At 44.3% G+C, this 27505-nt stretch overlaps 1 protein-coding gene across 1 annotated transcript; it reads right to left on the minus strand.

The window, feature by feature from the left end:
- Window positions 1-13549: 13549 nt before the first annotated feature.
- LOC141020896 (probable ubiquitin-conjugating enzyme E2 23) lies at window positions 13550-27019 on the minus strand. Its single transcript, XM_073495845.1, has 5 exons — window positions 26039-27019; window positions 15348-16040; window positions 15129-15257; window positions 14622-14960; window positions 13550-14119 (listed from the first exon to the last, which is right to left on the minus strand). Exons 1-5 carry the CDS (start codon window positions 27017-27019, stop codon window positions 13550-13552), a joined length of 2712 nt encoding a protein of 903 aa, XP_073351946.1.
- Between the last annotated feature and the right edge of the window lie 486 nt (window positions 27020-27505).

Below are 27505 nucleotides of genomic sequence, written 5' to 3' on the forward strand. Positions count from 1 at the left end.
TGTTAGAGTGCCCTCTGACCCTAGCTAGTTCAAATAAATGCACTAACAATTCTAGGACAGAGTTTTTTTGGGATTTCTAGTTCATTTGATTTTTAGTTCTACCATATTGATAGGGATGTAAATAATGCACTAACAAGTCTTCTTTCCTGCGATCTACGTATGTTATTGTCTTTACTCGTGTTTATCTTGTTTGGGATGTGTGCATTAGAACTATGCAAATATTGGGTGTAAACTTTTTCCACCCTTGTCGCTTTGGTTTTATAAGATATAACCTAATCTAAAATATATATATGCCCACGAACCACTCGTGGCTCGAGTGCAACATCCGCACACTTTTCCTCCAAAGGTGGTAGTGGGTCGCGCGATGGACTCGGAGGCTGGCGGCACTCGGGCAGTGGTGGGGCTCTAGTGGCTTAGAGTGCATGAGGGCGGTGTATTGGGGTTGCGGTGGTGGCATCATGCAGTTGCACAGGGTGCAGGTGCAAGATCCAGCCCGTGCAGGCAGCGGCGGCTAGGCATGTGCGGCGGCGGCCTTCCCGGCATCGTTTGTGTCGAGCCGCTGAGGAGCTACTATTTAGGGAGGTTGTGGTGATCTTATTCATGCAGCGCACTACACCAAAACATTAATATAGGGTCACGAAAAATGCCGGGAAAATACACTTCAAAGGGAAAGTAAATTGTCGGGAAAAAATACTCAAATTGGCAAGTAAACTGCCTGAGAATAATTTTTCCCAACTGTAAGATATGCCACATGAATGTATGACAGTGAATATATTTCCCAACAGTTACATATCTCCTGGCAATTGAAATGCCAGGGAGCCCCATATTTCTCGGCAGTTAGGTATTTTCCGATAAGGTAGAATTATGTGCTAGTAAATGCAATTGCCGACAGTTACAACCATTCCTGGCCTGCCTCAATATTTATTTACCCAGTTGTTTGCACTTATCCTAGTAGCATGCAAATAATTAGGACCATCACATGGTCCAATATAGAGTAGGCAACATCCATAATATGTAAACATTCACAACTAGAAGTATTATATGACATATCACATTACTCAAATATCTATAGCTAAGCATCATCATACATGAACATTGCAACATCATGAATATGTATGCCACACATATGTTTTTGAAGAATCAAATGTCAATTAGAAATGACACACAACTAAAATGAGCATATGCAGTATATATGTTTCTGCAACACGGCAACCAAGCAAAATCAACGGAAGTACTAAATACTACCACAATATCTAAGCCCAACAAAGTAGGCAGATCTTGCCAAATCTTCCGGAGACTTGTAGATGACATTAGTTATAGTGTTGGGCTGAAAAAAGCAAAGTGAAATCTACTATCAGTCTAACGTGCATCCTACATTCTCAACATAATCGCTTCAAATATAAACATGCGGTGGTTACTAAACGCACAATTTAGCACTTCTATCTATCAACAAAATAGATGGATTCTTATGAAACCACAACATGACACTGGAGACTACATACATGAAGCAATTTGTGTACACCGTAGACCACACCATTTCCGGTGTATGTCACCACTTTCATTGCATATATGAATACAAAGTTCAGCTAACAACCAAGAACATTTAGGACATGCATAATTAACATGTGACTAAGTGTAGAATCGATGCTTCTAGTATTTAAAAATAAAAGACACATAGGATAAAAATACAACACAAAAAGTTGGCCAAATTAAATCCAACACAAAAGCTGGCCAAATTTGAAAGGCCTAACCGCAATCAATACATGCATCTCTACAACCGAGGAATTACTAGGAAACTTTTTGATGAAGTTTAAATATAACATTATTGGACCTAGAGTTCAAGCTTAGAGGAGAACATTATCAATCAATCCAGCTATTGATGTCATTTTGTCCGTTAGTAAACAACCAAGAGCAATACACGTGACATGTGCTTAACTAACACAAAAGAATGTAACAAAATCAACTACGACTATTAATGTGCATTGTTAGTACTGTAGCAATCATGTAGCAAATAGAAAAAAATATGCACTTTCTCACCTTAATAACGCTGATTGGCTTCCAAAAATAAACACATGTCATATACTACTTCAAGAATGTCCTAGTTCTCAATTTCTGACTTCTCGATCTTAGTATTTGGAGCATCCCCTTGTTCCCACTGAGATCAAATCAGCCACAAACAAATGTAGTTGTCTAATGAATTTATTAAAAAATGGACATGTTTTGTTTCATATATGGTAGAAGCTAGTCCAACAAGTCCAGGACACCCGCATAAAAGCAACTGCCGAGCTTGCAAAATTTTGGACTTCGAGAGGAACTAATCTCGTTCGCTTGTGATATCCAATCAGGAATAATGTTGCTGATTTATGACAAAGCCAACTTCTCATTGTTTTGTCACATCTTTTTAGTTTCTACCATTAAGCTGATGAAAGAAATTCATGTACAATTATAATCTTTGTGTGTCATATTCATTTGGAAGTTAAAGGGATAAGGTGAAAACAATAACTAAACTACAACTCAGGGTGGTTGCTCCAAGTACAAGATTTGAGAGCTACTGTCATACTAAAGTGACACCACCTCTCTACAACACAAGGTAAGCTATGTATCCCTGATTGCACATCTATCACATTGGCTACCTTCTAGTTGTCAAATAATGCTATTAATTTGTGTGATATATTATCATATCAATTAACTAAAGAAGAGTTGCACATGCAGGATTATCTGTGATCTTGTTCATATTATCAATGGACCTTGTCGGGGCTAAGAACACACGTGTCAACACAATAACTATGTCCGGGCACAAATCTAGAGTTCATGATTTGAGAACTAATCCATACCTAAAAAAACATGATTACAACACTTCTGGTAATACCATAAAAAATATGATCTACTAAACCATGTGGAATGAAGCCAGATGCCTCTCCCTTTATATCATGTTGACTTGGGATCAAGTGTAAAGAGGCTCCTTGTCTACATATCTGGCCGAATGCATCTCACACTTCCATCACAAGAGGATGAGAGGTAAAGTGTGCAAGAACTTAGCTACATAATGCCGCCTAAAAGTTCCGGTTGCTCATCTATTAGTGCACCTGTGATGATAACAATTTTTGACTATTGAGCTTGAACCGTTCGATGTAGTCATATGTAGACTAGTGGTAAAGGAAGTGATTAAAACTTATTACCTCCTCAGCTTGCTTGTGGTCGGTTTTGTTACTCTGACCATGAACTTAGAATCCACTTCGAGCCATAGAACATAATAACCACACAATTTCAAAACTATATCACATAATGTCTACATTTGTACAATTGAGTGTAACTGCAAAACTCAATACCATAACAGTACCCATTACTAGATTATTAAGGGCTGAATGGTAGAAACAACAAATATATCTCATAGTTGGTTGAGAAGTAGAGGAGGCATTGTTGCTCGTGCAATAAAGCATATGACATAGGAGACTTTGATCAGGCAAGGAAGTGGAGCCGAGGCTACATTGCTTGAGGATGAGGACATAGACGAGGCACTACCAGGGAGACGACATGGCCAATGTTTCTCTGCTTGGCGTAGTGGACAAAGAGGATGCACATTGCTCGAAGGAGAGGAGGACCAGTTACATAACCTAACATACAAATAGAAGGACCGGATCAATTATACGTTCATAAATCAAATATTGTAAGCAACAAGGATCCTCGGATGATCACATTCATATCCTGGAGCTATATGTACAAGAGCGTGAGCAGACACATCACATCGGTTCTTGCTTGCATCACATCTAAACAATTTATACCTACAAATAAAGGACAACGCGTTTCTCTGGATTTTTTTTTGGGTTCGTCCAGCTGATTTATATATGGATGGTTACATTTGAGCCACTAGTTGTGTCACACCCGTTTGATTTGCCCCTAAATCAAAAAACCATCATTTTTGTCCAAGCTCGTCTGCTCCTCTTATCCTTTTGCGCTTTGACCGTCACTTTGAAAACTTCATAACGAATTGATACTAACTCCAAAAAATGAAAATAAGATATCAAAATGTTCAAAAAATTCTGAATTATTTTTGTGGCAAACATTGACGAATGGTATGAGCTCTTATAGAGTTTCAATAGGGAATGACATTCATGGAAGTCGTGGTAAAAAAAATCAGCACTGCAAAATACTTTTGTATTGGAACATAAATTATGTTTTTTGACATGATCTCAACAAATGCCATTCCCTGATGAAACTTTGCAATCATTTGAAACATCTGTCAATTTTTTGCCACCAATTTTTTTTGAATTTTACTATTCATGCTGACATCATATGAGCTCAAACTGAGGCGGAGACTTTCAAAGTGAAATGTGCCCAGCCGTCTTAGGATCCTGATCACACATCACACATTGTGCTGAATTAATGAGGCCATCAGAAGATGCCACTTGGATTTGCCACATTGTGCGAATGAGTATATATCCCTAAGAAAAGGCTGTTGAGTAACAATAATGGTGAGCCGTGTGTCATCTAACCCAGTTCTTCGACCTACTCCAATAAATAAATAAATAAAAAGGAAAAAAATCTTCGACCCAGCCGCCGAAATCGATGTCGCCGGTGTGGACCTGAGCTCCATGGTCGCCGTGGAGCCTCCTCTCCCACGACCTCCCCCTCCTAGTGCCCTCCTCTCGGCGCAGACCGCGCCCCCACCCTGCCCCAAGCTCACCGTGGCCTCGACCTCAACTTGCCGCTCCCCGCTGGCGCCGCCGACTCCCGCATCCCCGGACCGCCTGCCATACCCTCGACAGCCACCTTCCTCATCAGGCAGCAGAACGCCAAGTGCTTGCTTCCCTTCTCCACCCCGCCGCCCCCGCGTCCGCCGTGGCAAGCTCATCACGGACTGGAGCCGCCGTCTTCCTTCCTTTGTGCCTGCCCTTCTTCGCCGCGGAGATGGAGCTCCGATGCCGCCGGTGGCCGCGACCACATCTTCGTGTACGACGCCCTCCTCGTCCAACGGTTCCTCGACATACTTCACCTCCACGAATTATTTGCTTCTCTTTTCCTCTGTAGATGCACGAGTGCTACGATGAAATACGACATCGATCCTGACGAGGCCAGGATATCCGAGCTCATCAGTCTTTCCACAGCACTCTCTTGGCCACCTCGAGAGTGTCTTGTCCACCTTCCACCCGGTCGCCGAGGACAAGGTCATATTGATTACCGAGTTTTTTAGTGCAGGGATTTTAGGATGATGATTAGTACTACTTGAGAACGGTAGTTGATTGTTCACAGCAGTTTTCCCCAGGTGAAATGAAATATGCAGCAAAACTGAATCTTGTGTGACATGCATCAGGGGCCGTCCTTGCAATTTCTATGTGCTACCCCAATTGAAATCTTCCTCCCCTCGTTTTCATTGTTTTTTCCAGTAAAACTAAACTACACGGTCATGTTTGTGAAAATCCTTTGCACATATGAACATCTTTGGTTATGGCAATTACATTTTTTGGGATGCAGCTACATTGGCATGTGAACATTTATAGAGAATGGCTTGGAAATTGCAAGTAGATGCCTAGATGGTTACTCTGACCATAGCTCCTTTGAGAGTGAGATGTGGTGATAAAATCTACAGATGCTTACAAATCTGTAACAATAAGATCCAGGCGCATGTCCATCATTCGATTCTCATACAGATTAAATTATGAGCATATTGAGACTCATATGTTGATCTTGCAATTGATAACTTCTCTTCGTGTCATATTGCCATTTCTCTTACAGATCCACATCTGATGTTGCTGGCGAGGGTGCAAACCAGTCTGTGCATTAGAGGTTTGGTATGGGGTTCTATCCCTGTTAGCTGATCTACTCATTGTTCCTTTGCCTCTGCTCTCATGAGTTCTTCCCCATTCCCTTGATGCTTTGTCTCTCCATATGTTCGACCTGATCTTATTTCAAAGTTTATCGTGGTAGTGTGTCTGGTTTACAGTTTATAATTTTCTGTGTTATCTACCAAGTGTGTGTGCTATGATAATTAAGTTTACTAAGACAAATGGTGTTCGTGTAAGCCCAGGCACATTTTTCTCTTCATAATTCAATGATCAACTAATTATCTTAGTATAGGGTGAATCTAGATGCTCCCCCGAGGAACAAAGCTCGTAGCTCATTTTTTGGTTATTCATATCCTCGCAAGTATTTTTTTGGAGAAGTCATTGCAAAATGTCAGTGGCATCATATTCTAAGTAATCTAATCACTGTTTGAAATCCCATCTCTTTGTTGCGCATATGCGTAGTCATGTGCTGTGATTGCATCAGGCGAGAGGTTTTCCGACCAAGGGATTTTGCCATGTCTTGCCGATTTGTTTGGAAATTTTGTATGTTCAAACTTCAATGCAGATGTGTGTGCGCATATTATATGGTCTTCACCGGATTCGTTTAGGTTTTCACTAATGCATTGATGCTATGTTGAGATTACTCTGTCACAGCTTTCTACTACCTTGATATTTCTCTGTTTTGTGTTTTAAGTTCCCAAATGCCTAGATAGTTAATGCAGCTACCATTTATTTTGTTTTTCTGATGATATGTTTTATCCACAAGCATCATTACGTTAAGCTTAGGTGTATTTATGTTTTGTGAAGATTGTGTGGTACTATTTCGATCAGATTTCTGGTTTGTCAACTATATTATGATTTCTTGCAGACACGTGGTCCTGCTAGGCAAGCTTTAGCTGAAACAAGCATGTTTGTGATAATGATTGTTCTTCAGAAGATTTTGTTAAGAGCTTTCTTTGAATCAGTTATTGCAGCAATTCCATGTATTTTTTATTTATAGTAAAACCTATCAAGCCTCATGTCCCCGAAAGTGAATGATGGTTTTATTCCGATATGTGAATGATTATGGATTCTTGCAAGTCCGCAACTCACTGATAGGCGTCATATATCTTTGCAGTGGTCTGGTGCCTTTGGAGCTTCCTCCACCCCATCAGTTCTGCAAACGCCCTTCATCTTCTATGTCCCCAGTTCAGTCCCTTGGTCCGATTACACGGAGCTTTTGCCCTGTAATTTGCATCTTTAAGGGAACACTGCCCAAGACAATAAGTGGTAATTGTTCTGTCCATTGTTTTTTCATATTATATGGTCTTCACCGGATTCATTTAGGTTTTCAATAATGCATTGATGCTATGTTGAGATTACTCTGTCACAGTTTTCTACTATCTTGATATTTCTCTGTTTTTGTGTTTTAAGTTCCCAAATGCCTAGATAGTTAATGAAGCTACCATTTATTTTGTTCTTCTGATGATATGTTTGATCGACTAACATCATTAGGTTAAGCTTAGGTGTATTTATGTTTTGTGAAGTTAGTGTGGTACTATTTCGATCATATTTCTGGTTTGTCAACTACTCCCTCCGTTCCTCAATATATGATGTTTTGGTAGTTCAATTTGAACTACCAAAACGTCATATATTTAGGAACGGAGGGAGTATATTATGATTTCTTGCAGACATATGGTCCTGCTAGGTAAGCTTAGCCGAAACAAGCATGTTTGCCATACTGATTGATCTTCAGAAGTTTTTATTAAGAACTTCCTTTGAACCAGTTATTGCAGCAATTCTATGTATTTTTCATTTATTGGAAAACCTATCACGCTTCATGTCACCAAAAGTGAATGATGGTTTTTATTCCGATATGTGAATGAATATTGATTCTTGCAAGTCCGCAACTCACTGATAGGTATCATATAACTTTGCAGTGGTCTGGTGCCTTTAGAGCTTCCTCCACCCCATCCGTTCTGCATACACCCTTCATTTCCTATGTCCCCGGTTCAGTCCCTTGGTCCGACTCCACGGAACTTTTGTCCTGTAGCATCTTTAAGGGAACACTGCCCAAGACAATAAGTGGTAATTGTTTGTCCATGGCTTTTCATATTGTGTATTTTACATGGTCCTCACATTCTTTGTCTTCAACCAGGAATTCTGTACAGGCCACATACTTGCTGCCAAGTAGAATGGTTGGGTGATGTTCACCCCAGATAGCTGTTTGATGTCGACAAGAACAACGCTAGGCAATCGTTGCCGTTGCCTCTGATTGATTCAGTTACGACCCCTGGATGTTTGGTCCTCCAGATCCCCTTCCGAGATAGAGCTAACAAAAAAGAACCAATGTTGTACATCTTTTGAGGGCCTAGAAAGCTTCCTCCTAACAACCAACCGTTGAGGCCTTATCCAAGCATTGTCACCACAGCAAAATGTTTCCAACATAGGCATGCTATGAAATTAAATGCGAGGCCAAATCAGATTCTTGCACCAATCCCATGCCTTTATAATTTCAAAAGAACACCATTCTACATGAAATGTTTATTGTTCTTTTACATATTGCTATATCTAGAAGGCTTTTTAGCTAAAAGCAGAGCCAGAGTTTAGATACTCTTCGCATCTTAAGATATATGTATAAGTTAGATAATGGATGTTTAGATTGCTGAATTTAAACAAAGGTTTAAAAAATTGTGGGGCCTCGGTTTAGTTTGTAATGTATCAACTTAAGGTATTATATTATCAGGTGTATATGTTGGATAATGGATGTTTAGATTGCGAAATTTGAACTAGGGTTTAAAACATCATGGTGCCTCGGCTTAGTTTGTAATGCATCAACTTAAGGTATTATATTAGCATGTGTAATTCTTAAGTGCAACCAGATATCAGCTTTGTTTCATGTCATCGACGACATGGACTCTAAATAGCTTATAGCAGTTCTGAGTATTATTTGTCAGTGGTTTAATTTAAGTAATGGAACTGCATCTTTTATTCGGCTATCATACTACACTTCATGTGGTAGTTTTTGTGTTTTTCTGTCTGGATCTTGTGACCCAGTTCTAGAACTCAATGGACGAAGGTAATGTTAAGTAGTTGCTTCTTTTAAATGTTTTATTAATTAGAGCCCAGCAATAGCTGATTTTATAGAACGACTACACACCAGAGCAGGAAATTGCAGTCAGGAAGGATAACACATGGGCCTTTGAGAACTAACGGACTAAAGGTGTGAATTGTGGATTTGCCTGGATGGATTATTTCAGCCTGCAGTTATTTATTTACCAGGTTGGATTTATGTTTGTGGCACAGAAGATAATTTATTTATCAAGAATATAAACCTATAGAAGATAATTTATTATGAGTTGCAGCCCCCTTTTCTCATTCAGCTTCATCGACACCCCTTACTCTTGTTGGAAGAAATTTAAAACTGAATGCCAGCCTCTTTTATGTTATATTCGGGCGATGAATCCCTTCACTATAGAAATTCCTCAAGCAAAGTTCATGTAGCTATTGCCTCATAAACTTTTTCATGTGATTGCCTTCTTTTTATTTCTTCTCTGTTTTTCTCACCATGGCGTGGCACGACCGCCTTCATGCATACCATCAGCAGAGGATCGCCAGATGCAGCACGCTCTTCAGGAAATGGCGGCCGGCAGGTGTCCTCAATGGCCATCAGCAGAGGGTCCTCCAGCACAACCAACGTTGCTAACCTTTGAGGAGTTTGTGGCACAGAACGCTGGCCCCTCGCCGGTTAGTTCATCCCCAATCTATTCACTCAAAGCATATCATGCCTTTCAACACAGTCATATATCCCGTTAATATGTCTTTTCAACATCCAGGGAACCGGTGGATCAACCGTTGGCGGTGGTCTTCGCAGCACTCCCGAGTCACGGAGCCCGACCACTCCGATCCATGGAGGCGGAGGCGGAGGTGGAGGCGGTCTTGGCGGTAGCGCTGCCGCTAGCACTGACGACCTGGGCTTCAACGGTCTTGGCGGTGACGACCTCCGTGGTGCTCGACGTCCTGGCGCTTAAGCCTTTTGGTTACTTGTGTGCTTATGCTTATGTATCTTTAGATGACTTGTGTGTAGTGATGATGATAAACTTGTAGTCTTTGATGGTCCTTTAGATGACTTGCGTGCTTCTTTATATGCTTATGCTTATCTTTATGTTGATTATGATGATGCTTATGCATATATTGTTGTGATGGTGACGGATGATACTTAGATGTGTTCTATATGTCTATTTCCATCATATATATCTGCTGATATGTGTTGTATATCTGAATTGAATTGATTTGAAAACAAACAGAAAAAAGAAAAAAAATCAAATACAAACTATGCCGACGGCTAGGCCGTCGGCATAGGGCTGGCCGGAGCTCCCAGTTGCTGACGCGTGGCATCTATGCCGTCGGCATAGATTTAAACTAAGCCGACGGCTAGGCCGTCGGCATAGACGCCACGTGTCAGCAACTGGGAGCTCCTCGGGCAAGTCTATACCGACGGCCTGGCCGTCGGCATACATATAAACTAAGCCGACGGCCAGGCCGTCGGCATAGCCTTGCCCCAGGAGAGCCCAGTTGCTGCCACATGGCAGGCCTATGCCGACGGCCTGGCCGTCGGCATAGTTTTGCCACGTGGCGAGCAGGCGTTGGTCAGCACTTGACGGCGGCCGCCGTTAGGAGGTAATGTTGCCGACGGCCAGGGCCGTCGACATAGATGTACGGACACCGTCGGGATAGGTCCTATGCCGATGGCCTTTCTATGCCGACGGCCTCCCGGGCTACGCCGACGGATATGTTGCCGACGGGGGCCGTCGGCATAGGCCTATCCTGACGGCCAATCAGGGCTATGCCGACGGCCAGGGCCGTCGGCATAGGGTGCGATTCCGGTAGTGGCCCCTCCACTTGTTCGGGTGCTGTGCTTGGTCATCCTATCACTTCACCTCCTCATCTCTGTATGGATCGAGATCGGAATGGATCCACTTCTTCGGGGGTTGTGCACACAGAGGACGGCGAGCCTGCGGACCACAGCGTGTTCTCGGCCGGTAGCATCCTCACGGCGGCGGCGTGCACGCAGAGGACGACGAGCTTGCAGACCACTGCGTGCTCGCGGCCGGTGGCATCCTCACGGCGGCGGTGTGCACGCAGAGGTCGGCGAGCTTGCGGACCACGGCGTCCTCATGGCCGGTGGCATCCTCACGGCGGCGGCGTCCTCGCGGCAGTCGACGTGCCCACCAAGAACGTCATGCTCGCGGCCGGTGGCGTCCTCTCGGCAGTCTGTGTGCGCGTCGAGGACAGCAAGCTTGTGAAGGACGGCGTGCTCATGGTGGGCGGCCCTGGAGGTCAGCACCTTTGCTTGTGTTGTCATCCTTCTTTCCTTTTCTCATTGATTCATTATGCAATCTTAGTATTGTTGATTCTTACATTTTTGTTTAAACTAGGTCTCACCTTCTATGTTCTATCCCTCCAACGCCACCATCTGTGGTGAAACCTCCCGAACCTAGGTATATCCCTAGTACACATAGTCGACCCAGTAGCTTCTTTATGCTCTGCCTTGGCTCCACCACTTGTGTCCCTGCAGTTAATATGTCTTCGCTTTTCCACAGTAAAAGCAAAGAGCTTCAGGATCGTTCTGTCAAAAAGAAACTGTTCCAGGAAGACCTTCCTCTGCCTGATTCTACTCAGGCATTGTACAATCTGCCTTATCACATCTGCGCTTGAGGATGCTTGACAAATGCTTGAACCACCTGGGCAAGACGACAACGGATAGGTTGTAGAGTTTTGGTTTCTCTCTTAGTTGAACATGCCGTACGTCGATGCAGTAGACCACAGTGTACGTGTTTCTCTGCCAGTTTATGAATATACTTTGTACAGTCTTCTCTAGACACCCAACACCATCACAGAAAGCTCTGATTGGTGCAGAATCCAAGAAAAGCAAACCCGGATCTACTGACTCCCCTTGCTTATGAGTTATGACTAGAGGCACTTTCTTCCTTCACACCCTCACTCTGGTTGTGCCACACCAAATCCGGAGACCAACCTAATTGAGATCATATTTGTGTAGCAACCTGGTGTTTTTGGGTGCTATGTGATATCTCTGTGTGATCCACGTGTTTTGCTTCTGTTGCTGTGCCATGAGCTGCAACTGCTCTTCGCAAGATAATGTGACCTATGCCCCCCTGCTCTTCTGGTTCTATCGACGTGTGTTATCCCTATGACCTTAGCTATTGTCCTGTAAATTACGTTACCTCCTCATCAAGACTGTATCACGCGTGTGCTTCTTTTGTTGATCATGCGTTCGCCACTTCCATGCTGCTAGCAATTTTTACATACCCTATGTTCCATGCTAGTATCAGTAGGTTATGTACTGATGTAGTTCCATCTGCAACTCTCTTTACTATGGGGTAGAATCAAGTATCTGTAATATATGGGCCTGATGGTACTTTGATCTGTTTTTTTGTTATGTCTTAGGACTCCTGTGTTTAAGGCTTGTTTGATTTCCCCTTGTTGCTATGTATCTTCTTTTTTTATGCCGCCTTTTTTAGTGTTTTTCCTTTTGACCTTAGGTGTGTCTGGTAGTAAGACGATGTGTTTCACACTACTGTTTGTGTCTACTTGCACGGACAACCAGTTTTAAGCTATGTCTCCAGCGAAAGACTATAGATATGTATACGTAGGTACTCCCTCCGTTCCAACATAAGTGCCGCGGTTTTAGTTAAGATACTTTGCATTTGAACAGACAACTGCCTACTTACTATATGTAATATATTGGTTGATGATGTACATGCCCAAACGTTTGCCTTTGATATTGCAAAAGGTTTACCCCCTCCCTCTTGGTCTATGAACTAGTTTGCTGTCAGTTGGCTGCTTTTCCTGTTCTTTAATTTAGTGTGATGGTGATTCTTTCTAATGTTGCTTGTAGTGTACCATGACTGTAGACGAGGGTATCATGGCCGAGAAGCTTGCAGGACTCAGCAGCCCTCTACAAGATTTGGGGTAAACAAAGAATAAACATTGCCTCCTATCTTGTCTACAGATTTGGTTTAGCCAGATTACTTCATCTCAAGAAAACAATAGTAGTAGCAAGATCAACTTTACACCGGTGCAACTAAGATGCAAGTAGCAGATTGAATTCTGAAACGTATAAACAAATGGTGATGATCTACTTGAAGAACATAACCATCTTAATCTGTAGCTTTACACCAAACAGTGTTTTCTATCTAATTATTCAGTTAAACCTCATTTCTTTTGCAGTAACTACTATATATGGGGTATATAAACGGTCATCTGGAAGTGCATGCTTAACCTGCTCTCTAACCTCTAGGCCATCTCCGTCTATTATTGCTAGCTGGATTGAGCTGGATCCAAAAACAGATCTTGCACGTTCTTAAAGCATGATCATGCTCTGCACTATTCAATGAGCATGCTTGGCGATATATAGATGATAAATATAGACAAAATATGTTGATAGATAAATATTGTGTTAATGCATCACAATGATAAATATAGACCCAGCCTTTATATCTGTTGATAGATAAATGATGTAGTCCACAATGATACCTCTCTTGCTGAACTCCTTTTTAATCGAGAAAATAAAGCAAAAAGGAGTATGTGATTGTTGTAGAACAAAAATGTGAATGATTACAAGACCATCACCGTCACCAAAAATCATATATCCACGGACCCCTCTTTTGAACTAACCTGCCCCCCATGTGCAGCAAAGCTCCCACCATCAAACACTCCTCTGTCTAGTGAGTGGTGCTGAGAGCACATGGCAACTTGATTTGCAGCTACTGGAACTCTTCACACCCCTCGGCGCCGATCTCGGTGAAGGCTGCCACGAGGCTTGGCGTCATGTTTGTGAGTGCAAGCCTTAACCCAGCCGAGCACGGTCGCTTCCTAGTCGCTTCAGTGGCATGGGCATCGTTGACAACATTTCCCTGAAGCCACACATTGCATGTCCTAAGCACAAATTTTCCCTGATGGCGGAAGTGTTCCTTGACGAATTCCTCAAATCCCTTAGGTGGCCGACGTAAAAGGTGTTGCATGGTCCGGAGGGTTAGTAGGTAAGCATTCTCATTGTAGGGCAGCGCATTGCGGTGGCCCTCCGGTTTGCCGACCAGTGTCTCATAGCCGGCCTCGTTGTAGTATGGTTGGTCATTGAGGACGAGGCCCTGGATGGAGACAACGACTTGGAGGAGGCTTGACGTTGCTGACGACCAAACCTCGGTGCCCTCGCCACCGAATGTGTTCAGCAGGCTGAGGCACACTGTACCAGACTCATAGAGGTTGGGATTGAGCTGTAAGCCGAAGGAGTGGTAGTACACTTGCGGTGGGGCAGACGGGTATGACGGAGGTAGCTGCAGATCGAAGAAGAAAAGGCCGTGATGGTATGGTGTCCCGCTCGCGCCTACCATCACCACCCGAAGCAGATCCATGCGGTCCTCAAACGCTCGCACGTAGATGGTTTCTGCACATTAAATGGTTGGCAATTCATTTGTCACCATACATATGGACCGTGTATTTTCTGGTGCACTCATATACCTGGTAAGTCGTTCTCCAGAATTTTCCATTCCTTTTGCACTGTTTTGGTTCAACTCTTCCCACGACTAGCGCCCTGCATTTCCTTGAAAAAAAGAGTACTGATTAAAGTTCTACATTTAGTACAATTCGTTTTATAATGACTTGTAACATGTTGTGTGGTCATTTACTTATTTTAAGTCAGGGAGTTTAGTTTTGCATCAAAAAAGAATGCCATAAGATGGATTCCGGCGTTAGTCAAACCATATTGTGCATGTAAACATCCCTTACTCTAACCTTAACTACCCCCGTTCTCCATCATTTTCTAACATATATAATTACCTGGTCCGTAGTGTCAAGGTAGTGGTGATCCAGAGGGCTCATCTGCAGTACATCAAAACGTGGAAAGCAACAGGTAGAATCCGCAGCCTTCGTCCCCCCGGCATCATCCTTGGTCCGCATTGCAGAACCACCGATACTATCATTGTTTGCGGGTGCGGGTAACTCTGAGCTTGGTGACGACGACCAGGGCCGCCAGTTCATCAGGTATCCTTTACCTCGAGCTACCACGTCACTGGTGAATTGGAGCAAAGACCGGAATGAAAAACCTAAAAGGTTTGTCCTTGGCATTGTCTGGCTGACGCTTTCGACATTGTTATCTAGATTCTGAAGATCAATGTCCTAAAATAAGATATACCACATATAACCACATCAATTGAGGTGTATCCATCCATATAATCATTTATCATGGAATAAATAGTACTTTGCTGCCTACCAGGAGAAACCAAAATAGTCCCCACACCTCATTGTTTGTCGAAGTGGACAATGTTTAGAAACATAGATATATACCGTGTTGGCAGCAACCGGTTCTTCGGGTGCGTCATCATCGATGCCATCGTCCTCTACCCAGTCGCCCATTTCAAGCCATAGCTCCATGTAGTGCTTGTCCTTGACGACAACGATCTCATGGGGCGATACCTATAGCACGCCCAAACAAATCAACAAAGTTGAGTCGAGAACGTAACATATATGTAGATCTAAGAAAGGTACTAGAAACTATCCACGTACCGTTGACATGCTACCATCACCCCACTTGACTTGGATGTGCCCGTTAGGAAGTTCAACTACCCGCCCCACCCATGAAAGATCGGCAGGAACGACATTTTTCTTCTTGTTTCCTGATAACAAGGGTGCACTTTCGCCGTCATCTGTTGATCCCGATGGTAGGATACGAATGACAATATCACCATAGTAAGCAGAGTGGTTGGAGTCCAATTTTAAGTCATAAGCACTGACGGTTTGGTCACATTCGACCTCCCTAGCCTCATCTGGGTGCCCTGACGTCTTGAACCATGATACACAAACCGTCTGGTCCTTGTATTGCAGGCTCTTGATGATGCCCACACGCTCTGTTGGTCCAGTTCCAGACGCAGCAATGTCATTGTTGATACTAGTAGTTATCACATCATCATGGTCACCAGTACTGTCAACGGCAGCACTAATAGGGAGAATGTTGGCGACAACATGTTGTCCCGGGAAGAACTCTTGCTCATTCCAGATCCCAAAGGGGACAACAGTCGCTGAATGTCTGCCATGTTGCCGTGTGCCGTCCTGCCACAACACATCGACGGTGGTGCAGGTGTCGGCGATGACCATAGGAAACTCCACCTCCACATGTCTCATGACTTGTGGTCGTTGCGCCCGTCTATGGCCCTCAAAGATGACCTTCCTTAGCTGCTTCCGATAAAACCTCTCATCCCACTAGTAGAAAAAGAGGCTTCCATACGCCCCCATTAGTCCCCAAAATAATCGAACCGCGACAAAAGGGGTCTTTAGTCGCGGTTCGGGAGGAGACCCGCGACCAACTATCTGGGCCCAGCGCGCTCGGTCGACAGCTGGCGGACGGGAGGGGCTTTAGTCCCGGTTGGCCTGGCCAACCGGGACTAAAGGTCCCCGAAGGCCTTTAGTCGCGGTTGGCCAGGCCAACCGGGACTAAAGGCCCATCCCTATATATAGGACTCAGCTCACTTCACTTCACTCAGCTCACTTCACAATATTCAGAAGGGGGTGGTGGGTTTGCTTTTGGTTCCCCCTATGCACACAAGGTGTTCGATGAAATGCCCGAGAGCCTGAAACAAACATGATATGAAGTGTCCGAGCCACACTTGAGCTTTCTCATTTATTTTTCCTCCACGATCGCGGTTAGCAACTTGAACCTTTCATGTGTCATTGATAAAATATCCATGTGTGTAGTTCATTGTTTAATTTATATTATTTCTAGCTAGTTAGTTTAACAAATGCATGATGGTTAATTATATACTTTATATAATAATAATGCAGATGAATCGGCAATGGATGTACGGTCCCCGACTCTCCGGCGAGTTCACTACGGGTTTGAAAGATTTCCTCGTAGTGGCAAATGCGAACAAGCAGCAAGGTTTTATTATCTGTCCATGTGCTGTCTGTAAGAATCAGAAGGGTTACTCCTCCTCAAGAGACGTTCACATGCACCTGCTTCGGCACGGTTTCATGCGAAGCTATAATTGTTGGACCAAGCATGGAGAAAGAGGGGTTAGAATGGAAGAAGATGAAGAAGGGGATGATATCGATGACAACTATCATGATCATTTCGGTGATACTTTCATGGAGGATGATGCTGAAGGTGGGGAAGGGTTAGGTGAAGGTGAAGAAGAGGCACATGATGAGCCCGCTGATGATCTTGGTCGGACCATTGCTGATGCACGGAGACGCTGCGAAACTGACAAGGATAGGGAGAATTTGGATCGCATGTTAGAGGATCACAAAAAGTCGTTGTATCCAGGATGCGATAATAGTCTGAAAAAGCTGGGTTGCACACTGGATTTTCTAAAATGGAAGGCACAGGAAGGTGTAGGTGACTCATCATTTGAAAATTTGCTGAAAATGTTGAAGAATATGTTTCCGAAGAATAACGAGTTGCCTGCCAGTACGTACGAAGCAAAGAAGTTTGTCTGCCCTCTAGGTTTAGAGGTTCTGAAGATACATGCATGCATTAACGACTGCATCCTCTACCGCGGTGAATACGAGAATTTGAATGAATGCCCTGTATGCACTGCATTTCGTTATAAGATCAGAGGCGATGACCCTGGTGACGATGTTGAGGGCAAGAAACCCAGGAAGAGGGTTCCCGCCAAGGTGATGTGGTATGCTCCTATAATACCACGGTTGAAACGTCTGTTCAGGAACAAAAAGCATGCCAAGTCGTTGCGATGGCACAAAGAGGACCGTAAGTCCGACGGGGAGTTGAGACACACCGCTGATGGAACGCAATGGAGAAAGATCGACAGAGTGTTCAAAGATTTTGCAGCTGACGCAAGGAACATAAGATTTGGTCTATGTACTGATGGCGTGAATCCTTTTAGCGAGCAGAGCTCCAGCCATAGCACCTGGCCCGTGACTCTATGCATCTACAACCTTCCTCCTTGGTTGTGCATGAAGCGGAAGTTCATTATGATGCCAGTGCTCATCCAAGGTCCAAAGCAACCCGGGAACGACATCGATGTGTACCTAAGGCCATTAGTTGATGAACTTTTACAGTTGTTGGCCAGACCTGGTGTACGTGTCTGAGATGAGCACAAAGGAGAGGAATTTGACCTACGAGCGTTGCTTTTTGTAACCATCAACGATTGGCCTGCTCTCAGTAACCTTTCGGGACAGACAAATAAGGGATACAATGCATGCACGCACTGCTTACATGAGACTGAAAGTGTACGTTTGGTTAATTGTAAGAAGAACGTGTACCTGGGTCATCGTCGATTTCTTCCCCGAAATCATAACGTAAGAAAGAAAGGCAAGCATTTCAACGGCAAGGCAGATCACCGGCCGAAGCCTGCGGAACGTACTAGTGCTGAGATATTTGATATGGTCAAGGATTTGAAAGTCATCTTTGAAAAGGGTCCTGGGGACAATCAGTTCCGCGGGGAGTTGACGGGCACGCACCCATGTGGAAGAAGAAATCTATATTTTGGGAGCTAGAATATTGGAAAGTCCTAGATGTCCGCTCTGCAATCGACGTGATGCATGTTACGAAGAATATTTGCGTGAACCTGCTAAGCTTCTTGGGCGTGTATGGGAAGACAAATGATACAAAGGAAGCACGGCAGGACCAGCAACTTTTGAAAGACCCAGATGACCAGCATCCGGAATGGTTTCAAGATCGTGCCAGCTACACTCTTACCAAAGAAGAGAAGGTCATTTTTTTGAATGCCTGAGCAGTATGAAGGTCCCGTCTGGCTTCTCGTCGAATATAAAGGGAATAATAAACATGGCAGAGAAAAAGTTCCAAAACCTGAAGTCTCACGACTGCCACGTGATTATGACGCAATTGCTTCCGATTGCTTTGAGGGGGCTCCTACCGGAAAATGTTCGAGTAGCCATTGTGAAGCTATGTGCATTCCTCAATGCAATCTCTCAGAAGGTAATCAATCCAGAAGATCTACCACGGTTACAGAACGATGTGGTCCAATGCCTTGTCAGTTTCGAGTTGGTGTTCCCACCATCCTTCTTTGATATTATGACGCACCTCCTGCTCCGCCTAGTCAAAGAGATTTTCATTCTCGGTCCTGTATTTCTACACAATATGTTCCCCTTTGAGAGGTTCATGGGAGTATTAAAGAAATATATTCGTAACCGTGCTAGGCCAGAAGGAAGCATCGTCAAGGGCTATGGAAATGAGGAGGTAATTGAGTTCTGTATTGACTATGTTCCTGACCTTAAGCCGATTGGTATTCCTCAATCGCGGCACGAGGGGAGACTAAGTGGAAAAGGCACGATCGGAAGGAAATCAACGATATGTATGGACGGTCATTCTATGACTGAAGCACACCACACAGTTCTGCAAAATTCCAGCTTGGTGGCTCCGTTCTTCGAGCAACACAAGAATATTTTACGCTCGGACAACCCGGGGAAGCCTGAATCCTGGATTAGAAAGGCCCACATGGAGACTTTCGGCAGTTGGTTGCGAAAACATTTAATGAATGACAATGATGTTGGAGATCAGCTGTACATGTTGGCCAAGAAACCATCTTCGACTATAACGATTTTCCAAGGGTACGAGATAAATGGGAATACATTTTACACCATCGCCCAAGATAAAAAGAGCACCAACCAAAACAGTGGTGTCCGCTTTGATGCAGCAACCGAGAATGGGCAAAAGGTCACATATTATGATTACATAGAGGAGATATGGGAACTTGACTATGGACCCTCCTTTAAGGTCCCTTTGTTCCGGTGCAAAGGGTTCAAGCTAACAGGAGGTGGGGTAAAGGTGGACGAGCAATACGGAATGACAATGGTGGATTTCAACAATCTTGGTTACCTTGACAAACCATTCGTCCTTGCCAAAGATGCCGCTCAGGTTTTTTATTCAAAGGACATGAGTAGCAAACCGAGGAAACGGAAAGATAAGAAAACGATCAGTACATCATGCGATGATCCAAAGCGCCACATTGTTCTTTCAGGTAAAAGAAACATCGTGGGAGTGGAGGACAAGACAGACATGTCAGAAGATTATAATATGTTTGGTGAAATTCCGCCTTCAAAGTGAACACTGACCCAAGCATTAAGTTAAATGATGAGGATGCTCCATGGATACGGCACAATCGTAAGCAAGCAGGGACACAAGGGAAGAATTGATGTGTAATAGTTTATTGTACCAAACTTTGTTGAATGGATCATGTGAATTAAAACGTACGATGGCGAATCCGGATGATTTGTATTTGGTCGATGAACTGAATGATGTATCAAACCTTTTGACAAACCTTCAAGGGATCGATGAACTGAATTTTTTGATATCTTTATTTCTATTTTTAAGATTTTAAAATGAATTAGTTTTATTTTTCTGAATTTTTTGATATATTATTTGTATTTTTAAGATTTTAAAATGAATTAGTTTTATTTTTCTGATTTTTTTGATATATAATTGTATTTTTAAGATTTTAAAATGAATTAGTTTTATTTTTCTGAATTTTTCGATATATTATTTGTATTTTCAAGATTTTAAAATGAATTAGTTTTATTTTTCTAATTTTTTTGATATATAATTGTATTTTTAAGATTTTAAAATGAATTAGTTTTATTTTTCTGAATTTTTTGATATATTATTTGTATTTTCAAGATTTTAAAATGAATTAGTTTTATTTTTCTGATTTTTTTGATATATAATTGTATTTTTAAGATTTTAAAATGAATTAGTTTTATTTTTCTGAATTTTTTGATATATTATTTGTATTTTCAAGATTTTAAAATGAATTAGTTTTATTTTTCTGAATTTTTTGATATATTATTTGTATTTTCTGAAAAGTATATGAAAAAGGACCTTTAGTCGCGGTTCGTGACACGAACCGCGACTAAAGGCTCTTTCCGCGCGGGAACGAAAGCGGCGCGAAAGAACCTTTAGTCGCGGTTGGCGTCCCCAACCGGGACTACAGGCTCTGTCTATATATACAGCACTTAGCATTTTCCCCCACCTCCCATTCTCCTCTCGACGCCGACGCCCTGCCCCGACGCCGATCGACGCCGACGCCGCCAGGCTGCTGCTCCGACGCCGACGCCCTGCCCCCAGTGAGCTCCGCCGCCCCCCACTTCCCCTGCCCTGCGCGCCGCCGCCCCTGCCCCCAGTGAGCTCCGCCGCCGACCCTGCCCTGCCCCTGCGCGCCGCCGCCGCCCCAGCCCTGCCCCTACGCGCCGTCGCCGCCCCTGCCCTGCCCTGCACTGCCCGCCGCCCGCCGCCCCTGCCCCTGCCCGCCGCCGCCTGCCTGCCGTCCTCCGCCTCCCGCCGCCGCCTGCCGTCCTCCGCCTCCCGCCGCCGCCGCCACAAACGAAGGAAAATGTTAAACATGTATTAGGAAAATGTATTAGATATATTTTCCAAAAATGTACAGTGTGTATGAAAAAACCCATACATCCAAAAAAATAAGTTTTCAAAAAAACTTAATCATGTGTTTAAAAAATGTTAAATGTATATATAAAAATCTTTCTGATGTATAAGAAAAAGGTTGAAAAAGTTAACACGTGTTGAAGCAAAAAGAAACCGATAAAAAGGAATGAAACCAAAACGAAAAACAAAGAAAACAAAACAAAAGAAACCAATGCAAAGGAATGAAATCAAGAAAATCGAGAAAGAAATAAAGAAAACCAATGAAAACCAAGAAAAACAAAAGAAGAAAAGGAAGAAGAAAAGGAAGAAGAAAAGGAAAAAGAAAAGGAAGAAGAAAAGGAAGAAGAAAAGGAAGAAGAAAATGAAAAAGAAAATGAAAAAGAAAAGGAAAAACAAAATAAGAAAAGGAAAAACAAAATACTTGGCAGTGCTCAATAATCTTATTTTTTAATTCCTCCTCCTCTATGTCCCCTTAATCTTATTTTTTAATTTCTTTATACTTAAAGAATTTTTACTACTTGCAGGAGTGACATATGGCGGACGATAGAGCTGAGCCGCTTAGGGATCCGGAGGCTGAACGTTATTTAATGGGCATCATCAACAACGAGATTCCTTATGTGCCGGGCTCAGAATATGAGCAAGAAGGGGATGTAGTCTCTTCTTTTCTGAACCTTGACGGTGGAACAGACATTGTCGATGATCAAGAAGGTGAAGGAACGGACATTGTCGACGGAGGTCAACCGTCAACAAACGACGATCTCGAATTGCAAGTAGCAACCACCTCCGGCGAGGTATATATATACATTGAGCCTCTCGTGATACAAACTTACTGAAATGTGAATACATATGTATTAACGTGCGCGACTCTCTTTCTTTTTTTAGCCCTCGGCCGGATCGAGTACGACAAAGCGTGGCAAATCCAAGGCGATGAAAACAGGAGAAACATATGCCATTGAGTTTGTCAGTGAAACCGGCAAGCCCCTACAGCACACCTTAAAGTTTATCAACCAATGCGGAGTCGTTGTTAGAGACAACGTCCCGATCACCGTCCAGGAATGGAAGGAGCCAAAGAAGGCACGTCTTGGTTTCAGTTTTGTCGACAAGAGAACGAAAAAGGATTGCTGGAGAAAGCTTATGGAACATTTCATTCTACCTCCGGAATACAACAAAGTCGATGAATTCGGTAACGAGGTTTCGGGTGGACGTGAGAGGAGGAGGCTAGTTAAAGAGTTCGCTCTTCAGAAGATGGGCGAAGCATTCCGGAACTTCAAGAAAAATTTAACCCGTGACTATGTCAACAAGGGCAAGACTCCGGATTTCAATGGACAACATGAGAAACTGAAAGATGATTGGCCAGAATTTGTGAGGCAAAAGCAATCGGAGCATTTCAAGGAAATATCAAAAAAAATAAGGATAATGCGAGTAAGAAAAAGTTCCATCATATTATGGGGCCAGGAGGATACCGCCTTTCGGAGCCTAAGTGGCAGAAGATGGAGGAGGACCTGAGGGTGCGAGGAATCCCTCTAGGTACAGAGGGATGGGACTCAAGGGCCAAAAGCTGGTGGTACGGGCATGGGGGATCGCTAGACCCGGAGACAGGGGTGTGTGTTCACCGGAAGAAAAAGTTTGCTCCCACCCAAGCCCTTATTGACGCAATGACCCAAGCTCAAGAGGGCTTGATCAAGTTCAACAGAGAGAAAGACGCACTGACAACAGCCCTCGGGAATGATGAACACGGAGGACGTGTACGAGGCAAAGGCAAAGTTCCATGGAAAGTAGGGTTTTCCCAGGACAATGACCCGTACTGTTACAGAAGCCGTAAGAGAAAGACGGACCGGGATGCAGATCTTATGGCGAAGTTTGCATCGGAACTCCATGAGTTGAAGCAGACCGTGCATGAACTAGTAAAAGAAAAATCGGCTACAGGGCCGCATGAAGATCATGAAGCGGATCGTGGAAGCCAGCAGCGGAGAAGCAGCGTGGCTTCCACAGATGCCCCGCCTGGTGCTAGTGCACCGATGATCGAGATTCGTGCACCGGAGCCTCACTACCCCGTGGATGATGTAAAAGAGATGAAAGAATGTGATCTGCATTATCCCGTGGGGAACGTTTCCACGAAGGTAGCTAGGGGCAGTGCTTTACCCTGTACACCTGGAGCACTCCACCACAACAACCCCATTGCATATGGCTATGCTCGTGTCACGGTGGAAGACATAGTCCAAGGGTTTGAGGACCTGGAGATTGACAAAGCTACACCTGAAGGGGAGAGAAGACTTGGAGATGTCAAGCGCCAGATCATTCTATGGAAAAAGAAGTACATAGTGTTTCCAGGCGAGGCGCCAAGGCTAACAAGTCCACCCCCTCCGATGGTGGTGGTGGTGGTGGTGGTGGCGGTCGTGGTGGTCGTGGTGGTTCACCTACACCTCCTTCACGCCATTCGATGCCGTCCCCCGATCCACAACCTCCGGCGGGTACGACGCCCCCCCAATCCTCCTCCGGCGGGTACGATGCCCCCCAATCCACCTCCGGCGAAGAAGCAGAAGCAGGTGGACAGCAAGGAAACCCGCTCCTGGACTATTAACCCGGACCCTTATGTACCTAAGACCACAAGGGTACCGGAGCCATCACTGAAGCCTCTCCTCCCAAGGCCTTGGGAACTTAGTGAAACTGAAACCAAATTGGCCGCGTCTGCTCATTATGAGAAATGGAAGGCGGATATGAAGGCGATAAAAGAGCCTGAGCCCAAGCAAGTATTCACTGAGAAGCAAAAGAAGTGGGCTAAGGATTTTTTGACGACACCGTCCCAAGCCGAGCTGAATATGCCTGACGACTATGGACATGAACTTCGTAGGCAAGCAAAAATATTGAAGGAGGAGAAAGAAGAAAGTAAAAAAAGCGGGAAACAAGTTGACCAGCTCGGGATGCAGAATAAACAATCGATCCCCCCGCTCATAGTGAAAGCCGGTCTGGAAGAGGACCCCGAGATCATAGCAGCTGCGGCAGCACTTGGATTGACTGTAGCGAGTGCCATGAAACAAGCGTCCGAGATGGGTTTGACTCTTCGTGCCTTCTTAGGCCTTGAGGATGCGCCAGTATGTGAGATAGCATTACAATATGTGCGGAATGGGCCTCTCGTCGAGCCTGCGCGGGAAAAGAGTCTACCACCACAAATGCGAAATCTGCTACGTTGGTACAAGCAATTCATAACATGGGCCGACAAAGAATATATTTATGCGGATGTTACAGAGGAGCATCACACCAAACGGTACTCTGTACAAGTTCATATGAGTGAATTGTTCCAGCTGTTCAATCTGCGCGACCTCGACAAATCTATGTTGAGTTGCTACGTTCTGTAAGTGATTTATTTCTACCTCATCTCGTTCTTCATTGCCTGCACTATATATATATATATATATATATATATATATATATATATATATATATATATATATATATATATATATATATTGTCCTAACTATATTGTTGCGTACGCTATTATGCAGATTGAAGATTTGGGAATGCAAAATAAGAAACATCCATGATGTTGGGTTCATTGACCCACATATCGTTAATGGACATGTGTTACAGAATCACCCCGAAGACGTGGAGAAAGACTTGTACAAGTTTCTTAGAAAGCATCAACTCAAAAGTCATATTCTATTTCCTTACCATTTTGGGTGAGTGTTTCTCTCTTATGCCCATTCTCTTTTGTTTACTCCATGCATGGTATGTCTAATCGATGAGTTATGCATGACTGTGCATGTAACGTGTCCGCAGGTTCCACTGGATTCTGCTAAATATTGAACTTCACACCTCCAGAGTTCTAATCATGGACTCTATGGATTCGGATCCAAAGCGTTGGGCCGACATGAGAAAAATGCTGCAAAAGTAATTATTTTCAATCATTTGAGCTCTATATCGATCGGTCTCTTTCGTTCATTTCCTAATATCAAGTAACTAATAACTCCCTTGTTCATTTAATTTTCTTTGCCCTGCAGGGTTTGGAGACGGTTCTCAGAAGAAATTGTCGGTGAATTCAAACATGAGCTAGATTCTAGAAGGTTAGTTAATGTGGATAAGCAGCCACCGGGGACCAATCTATGTGGATACTATGTTTGTGAGAACATCCGGAGACAAACCTCTGAGCGGAAGGCATCGGATAGCGTGCGGAAGGCGACGGATAACTTGCGGAGGAGGCTTAGTCCAGAAGCTCGCTTCCGACCAATTCAAGATGAATTAGTAGGATTTTTCATGAGGGAAGTCATCAATTCTAAAGGAGAACACTATACCGAGGACGAAGAAATTTATATGCATACTCGAGATTGAAACTTGTTCGAAGTTGTATATGGTCATCCATCCTAATTGTGTATGGAAACTTGTTCGAAGTTGTATATGGTCACCCTGAGATTGAGTATATATTATATATTCCTCTTGAAATCTTCTTGTTTGAAATTTCATATGCATGTATATAGTAGCGTAGAATATGTGTACTGAAACTTCATCAAAATTAAAATAAAACACAAAATAAAATATAAAAGAAATAAAACACTACAAATTAAAAAGAAACCAGGTTTAGGGGGGCTAAAACCCTAAACCTGCGGAGGAGGCCTTTAGTCCCGGTTAGCCACGAGAACCGGGACTAAAGGTCCTCCGCCCCAACGGACCCCTGGCGCCCACGTGGACGGGCCTTTAGTCGCGGTTCGTAAGAGGCGCGACTAAAGGAGGGGTCTTTAGTCGCGCATATTTAGTCCCGGTTGCACAGCCGGGACTAAAGGCCTTTGCGAACCGGGACTAAAGGCCCATTTTCTACCAGTGTCCTTCTGAGGTTGATGCTTCACACACCTCTTGGTTGTCTTGTGAGCACGCATTGTATTCCTCTTCCTCGTCCTCGTCGTCCTCCTCCTCCTCCACCTCATCATCATCATCATCACCGTGTTGATCAGGAGCACAAGCTGCATCCTCTTTGGTGGAACTAGTTTCTAGAAAAAAACAACGGTCAGCAAGATCCCAGCAGCAATTGTACGAGGCGCAGAAGAACGTAAGATCATCTGGGTTCTGGTAGGCTGGAGGAGCGGATGCCTCCACTAGCCCCTTGCCGGTGCCACAATGTCTGGATGCAACCCAGTAGACGAGGACGCCGGACGTCTCCACCTTCATAATGGTGCCTACTTGTCGGTAGGGATGCCAGTAGCCATTAAGCCAGCGAGCATCCTTGAAGAGTGAACAAGCGCCTGGCAAGGTGACATGCTGCCCCTGGTGGAATTGACTATTCATCTGGTGGCGATGCAAGGTCGCCATGGTGCCGATTTCACGCACTCTGGCCAGGTTCGTGGACTCCGCATCGGTGATCCTGCAGATGGCTCCGTCATCGAACAACACATCGACGTCGATCGACACCTCGACGACACGGCCGAGCCACGGCCCGGACACGACAAAGTCGCCAAGGTTGATGCTCCTGACGCGCCGCAGGCTAGACGGGGACACCCCCCTGATGACCTTGGTCGGCACGCTGTTTTTGTCGAGCTTGGCTAGGCTGAGCACGGTGTTGACGCCGGTGACGACGCCGATCTGGCCGCCCATGTCGGATGCCAACCCGACCACCTGTCCAGGGTACAGGTGGCTCCTGTCGACCACCTTGATGTCACCGACATTCTTGTACACAACACTGTCATCGATGCGCAAGAGCTTGAACGTGTCGACTGGGAGATAGATGTTGTCCACCTGGCCGTCCGGGAGAACGAGGCCACGGTCGATGAGCATGCGGCCGGATTTCACGAGGTCGAGCAAGTAAAGATTGGGAGATGCCGCCGCGGGGACGACCATCGTAACCGACTTTTCCGGCGAGAGCGCGTTCGTAGCACAAGCTTGCGGCTTTGTGCCGATTGCTTTCCGGCCAGAACCTGGTGTCGACTGATCTCGCCGGAGGTTTGCTAGATCTCGTCCGGTGGTGCTAGGTATATATGCTATACCACGTACGGATTGGATTATAGAATTCCTATATAATACTACTCGGGCAAAAGTACCACGGCCTGCTTAATTAATTCCAACAGATCGATCGCACACTACGGAAGCTGTATAGATATATATAGAAGAGGCTCCTGAGTTCTAGCCTAATACGGATGAGAGTTTTGTTCCTTATACAAATGCAACACATTTTTTTTCTTTTTCAAAAAGGACAGATCATAGGCGTCTCGCAAGCGTTCGTCTCCTTGTCCCCCGATCGAAAATTCCCACCGCCCCATGCGACGTGCAGCGCCGATGTAGATGAAAAGAAGGAAGTACACTCTTTCGGGAGATGTAGAACACATC

This window comes from Aegilops tauschii, chromosome 3 (assembly GCF_002575655.3).
Source record: "Aegilops tauschii subsp. strangulata cultivar AL8/78 chromosome 3, Aet v6.0, whole genome shotgun sequence".
In the NCBI taxonomy this organism is placed as follows: domain Eukaryota; kingdom Viridiplantae; phylum Streptophyta; class Magnoliopsida; order Poales; family Poaceae; genus Aegilops; species Aegilops tauschii.

Bases quoted from the DNA above. Each gene is read 5' to 3' on its own strand.
- LOC141020896 (XM_073495845.1), bottom strand. From the start codon at position 27,019: ATGGTCGTCCCCGCGGCGGCATCTCCCAATCTTTACTTGCTCGACCTC. The intron at 14,961-15,128 runs GTATATATCTAT...ATCTTATTTTAG, and splicing joins AACCGGTTGCTGCCAACACG to GACATTGATCTTCAGAATCT. The intron at 14,120-14,621 runs GTAATTATATAT...TTCGATCTGCAG, and splicing joins ACCTTGACACTACGGACCAG to CTACCTCCGTCATACCCGTC.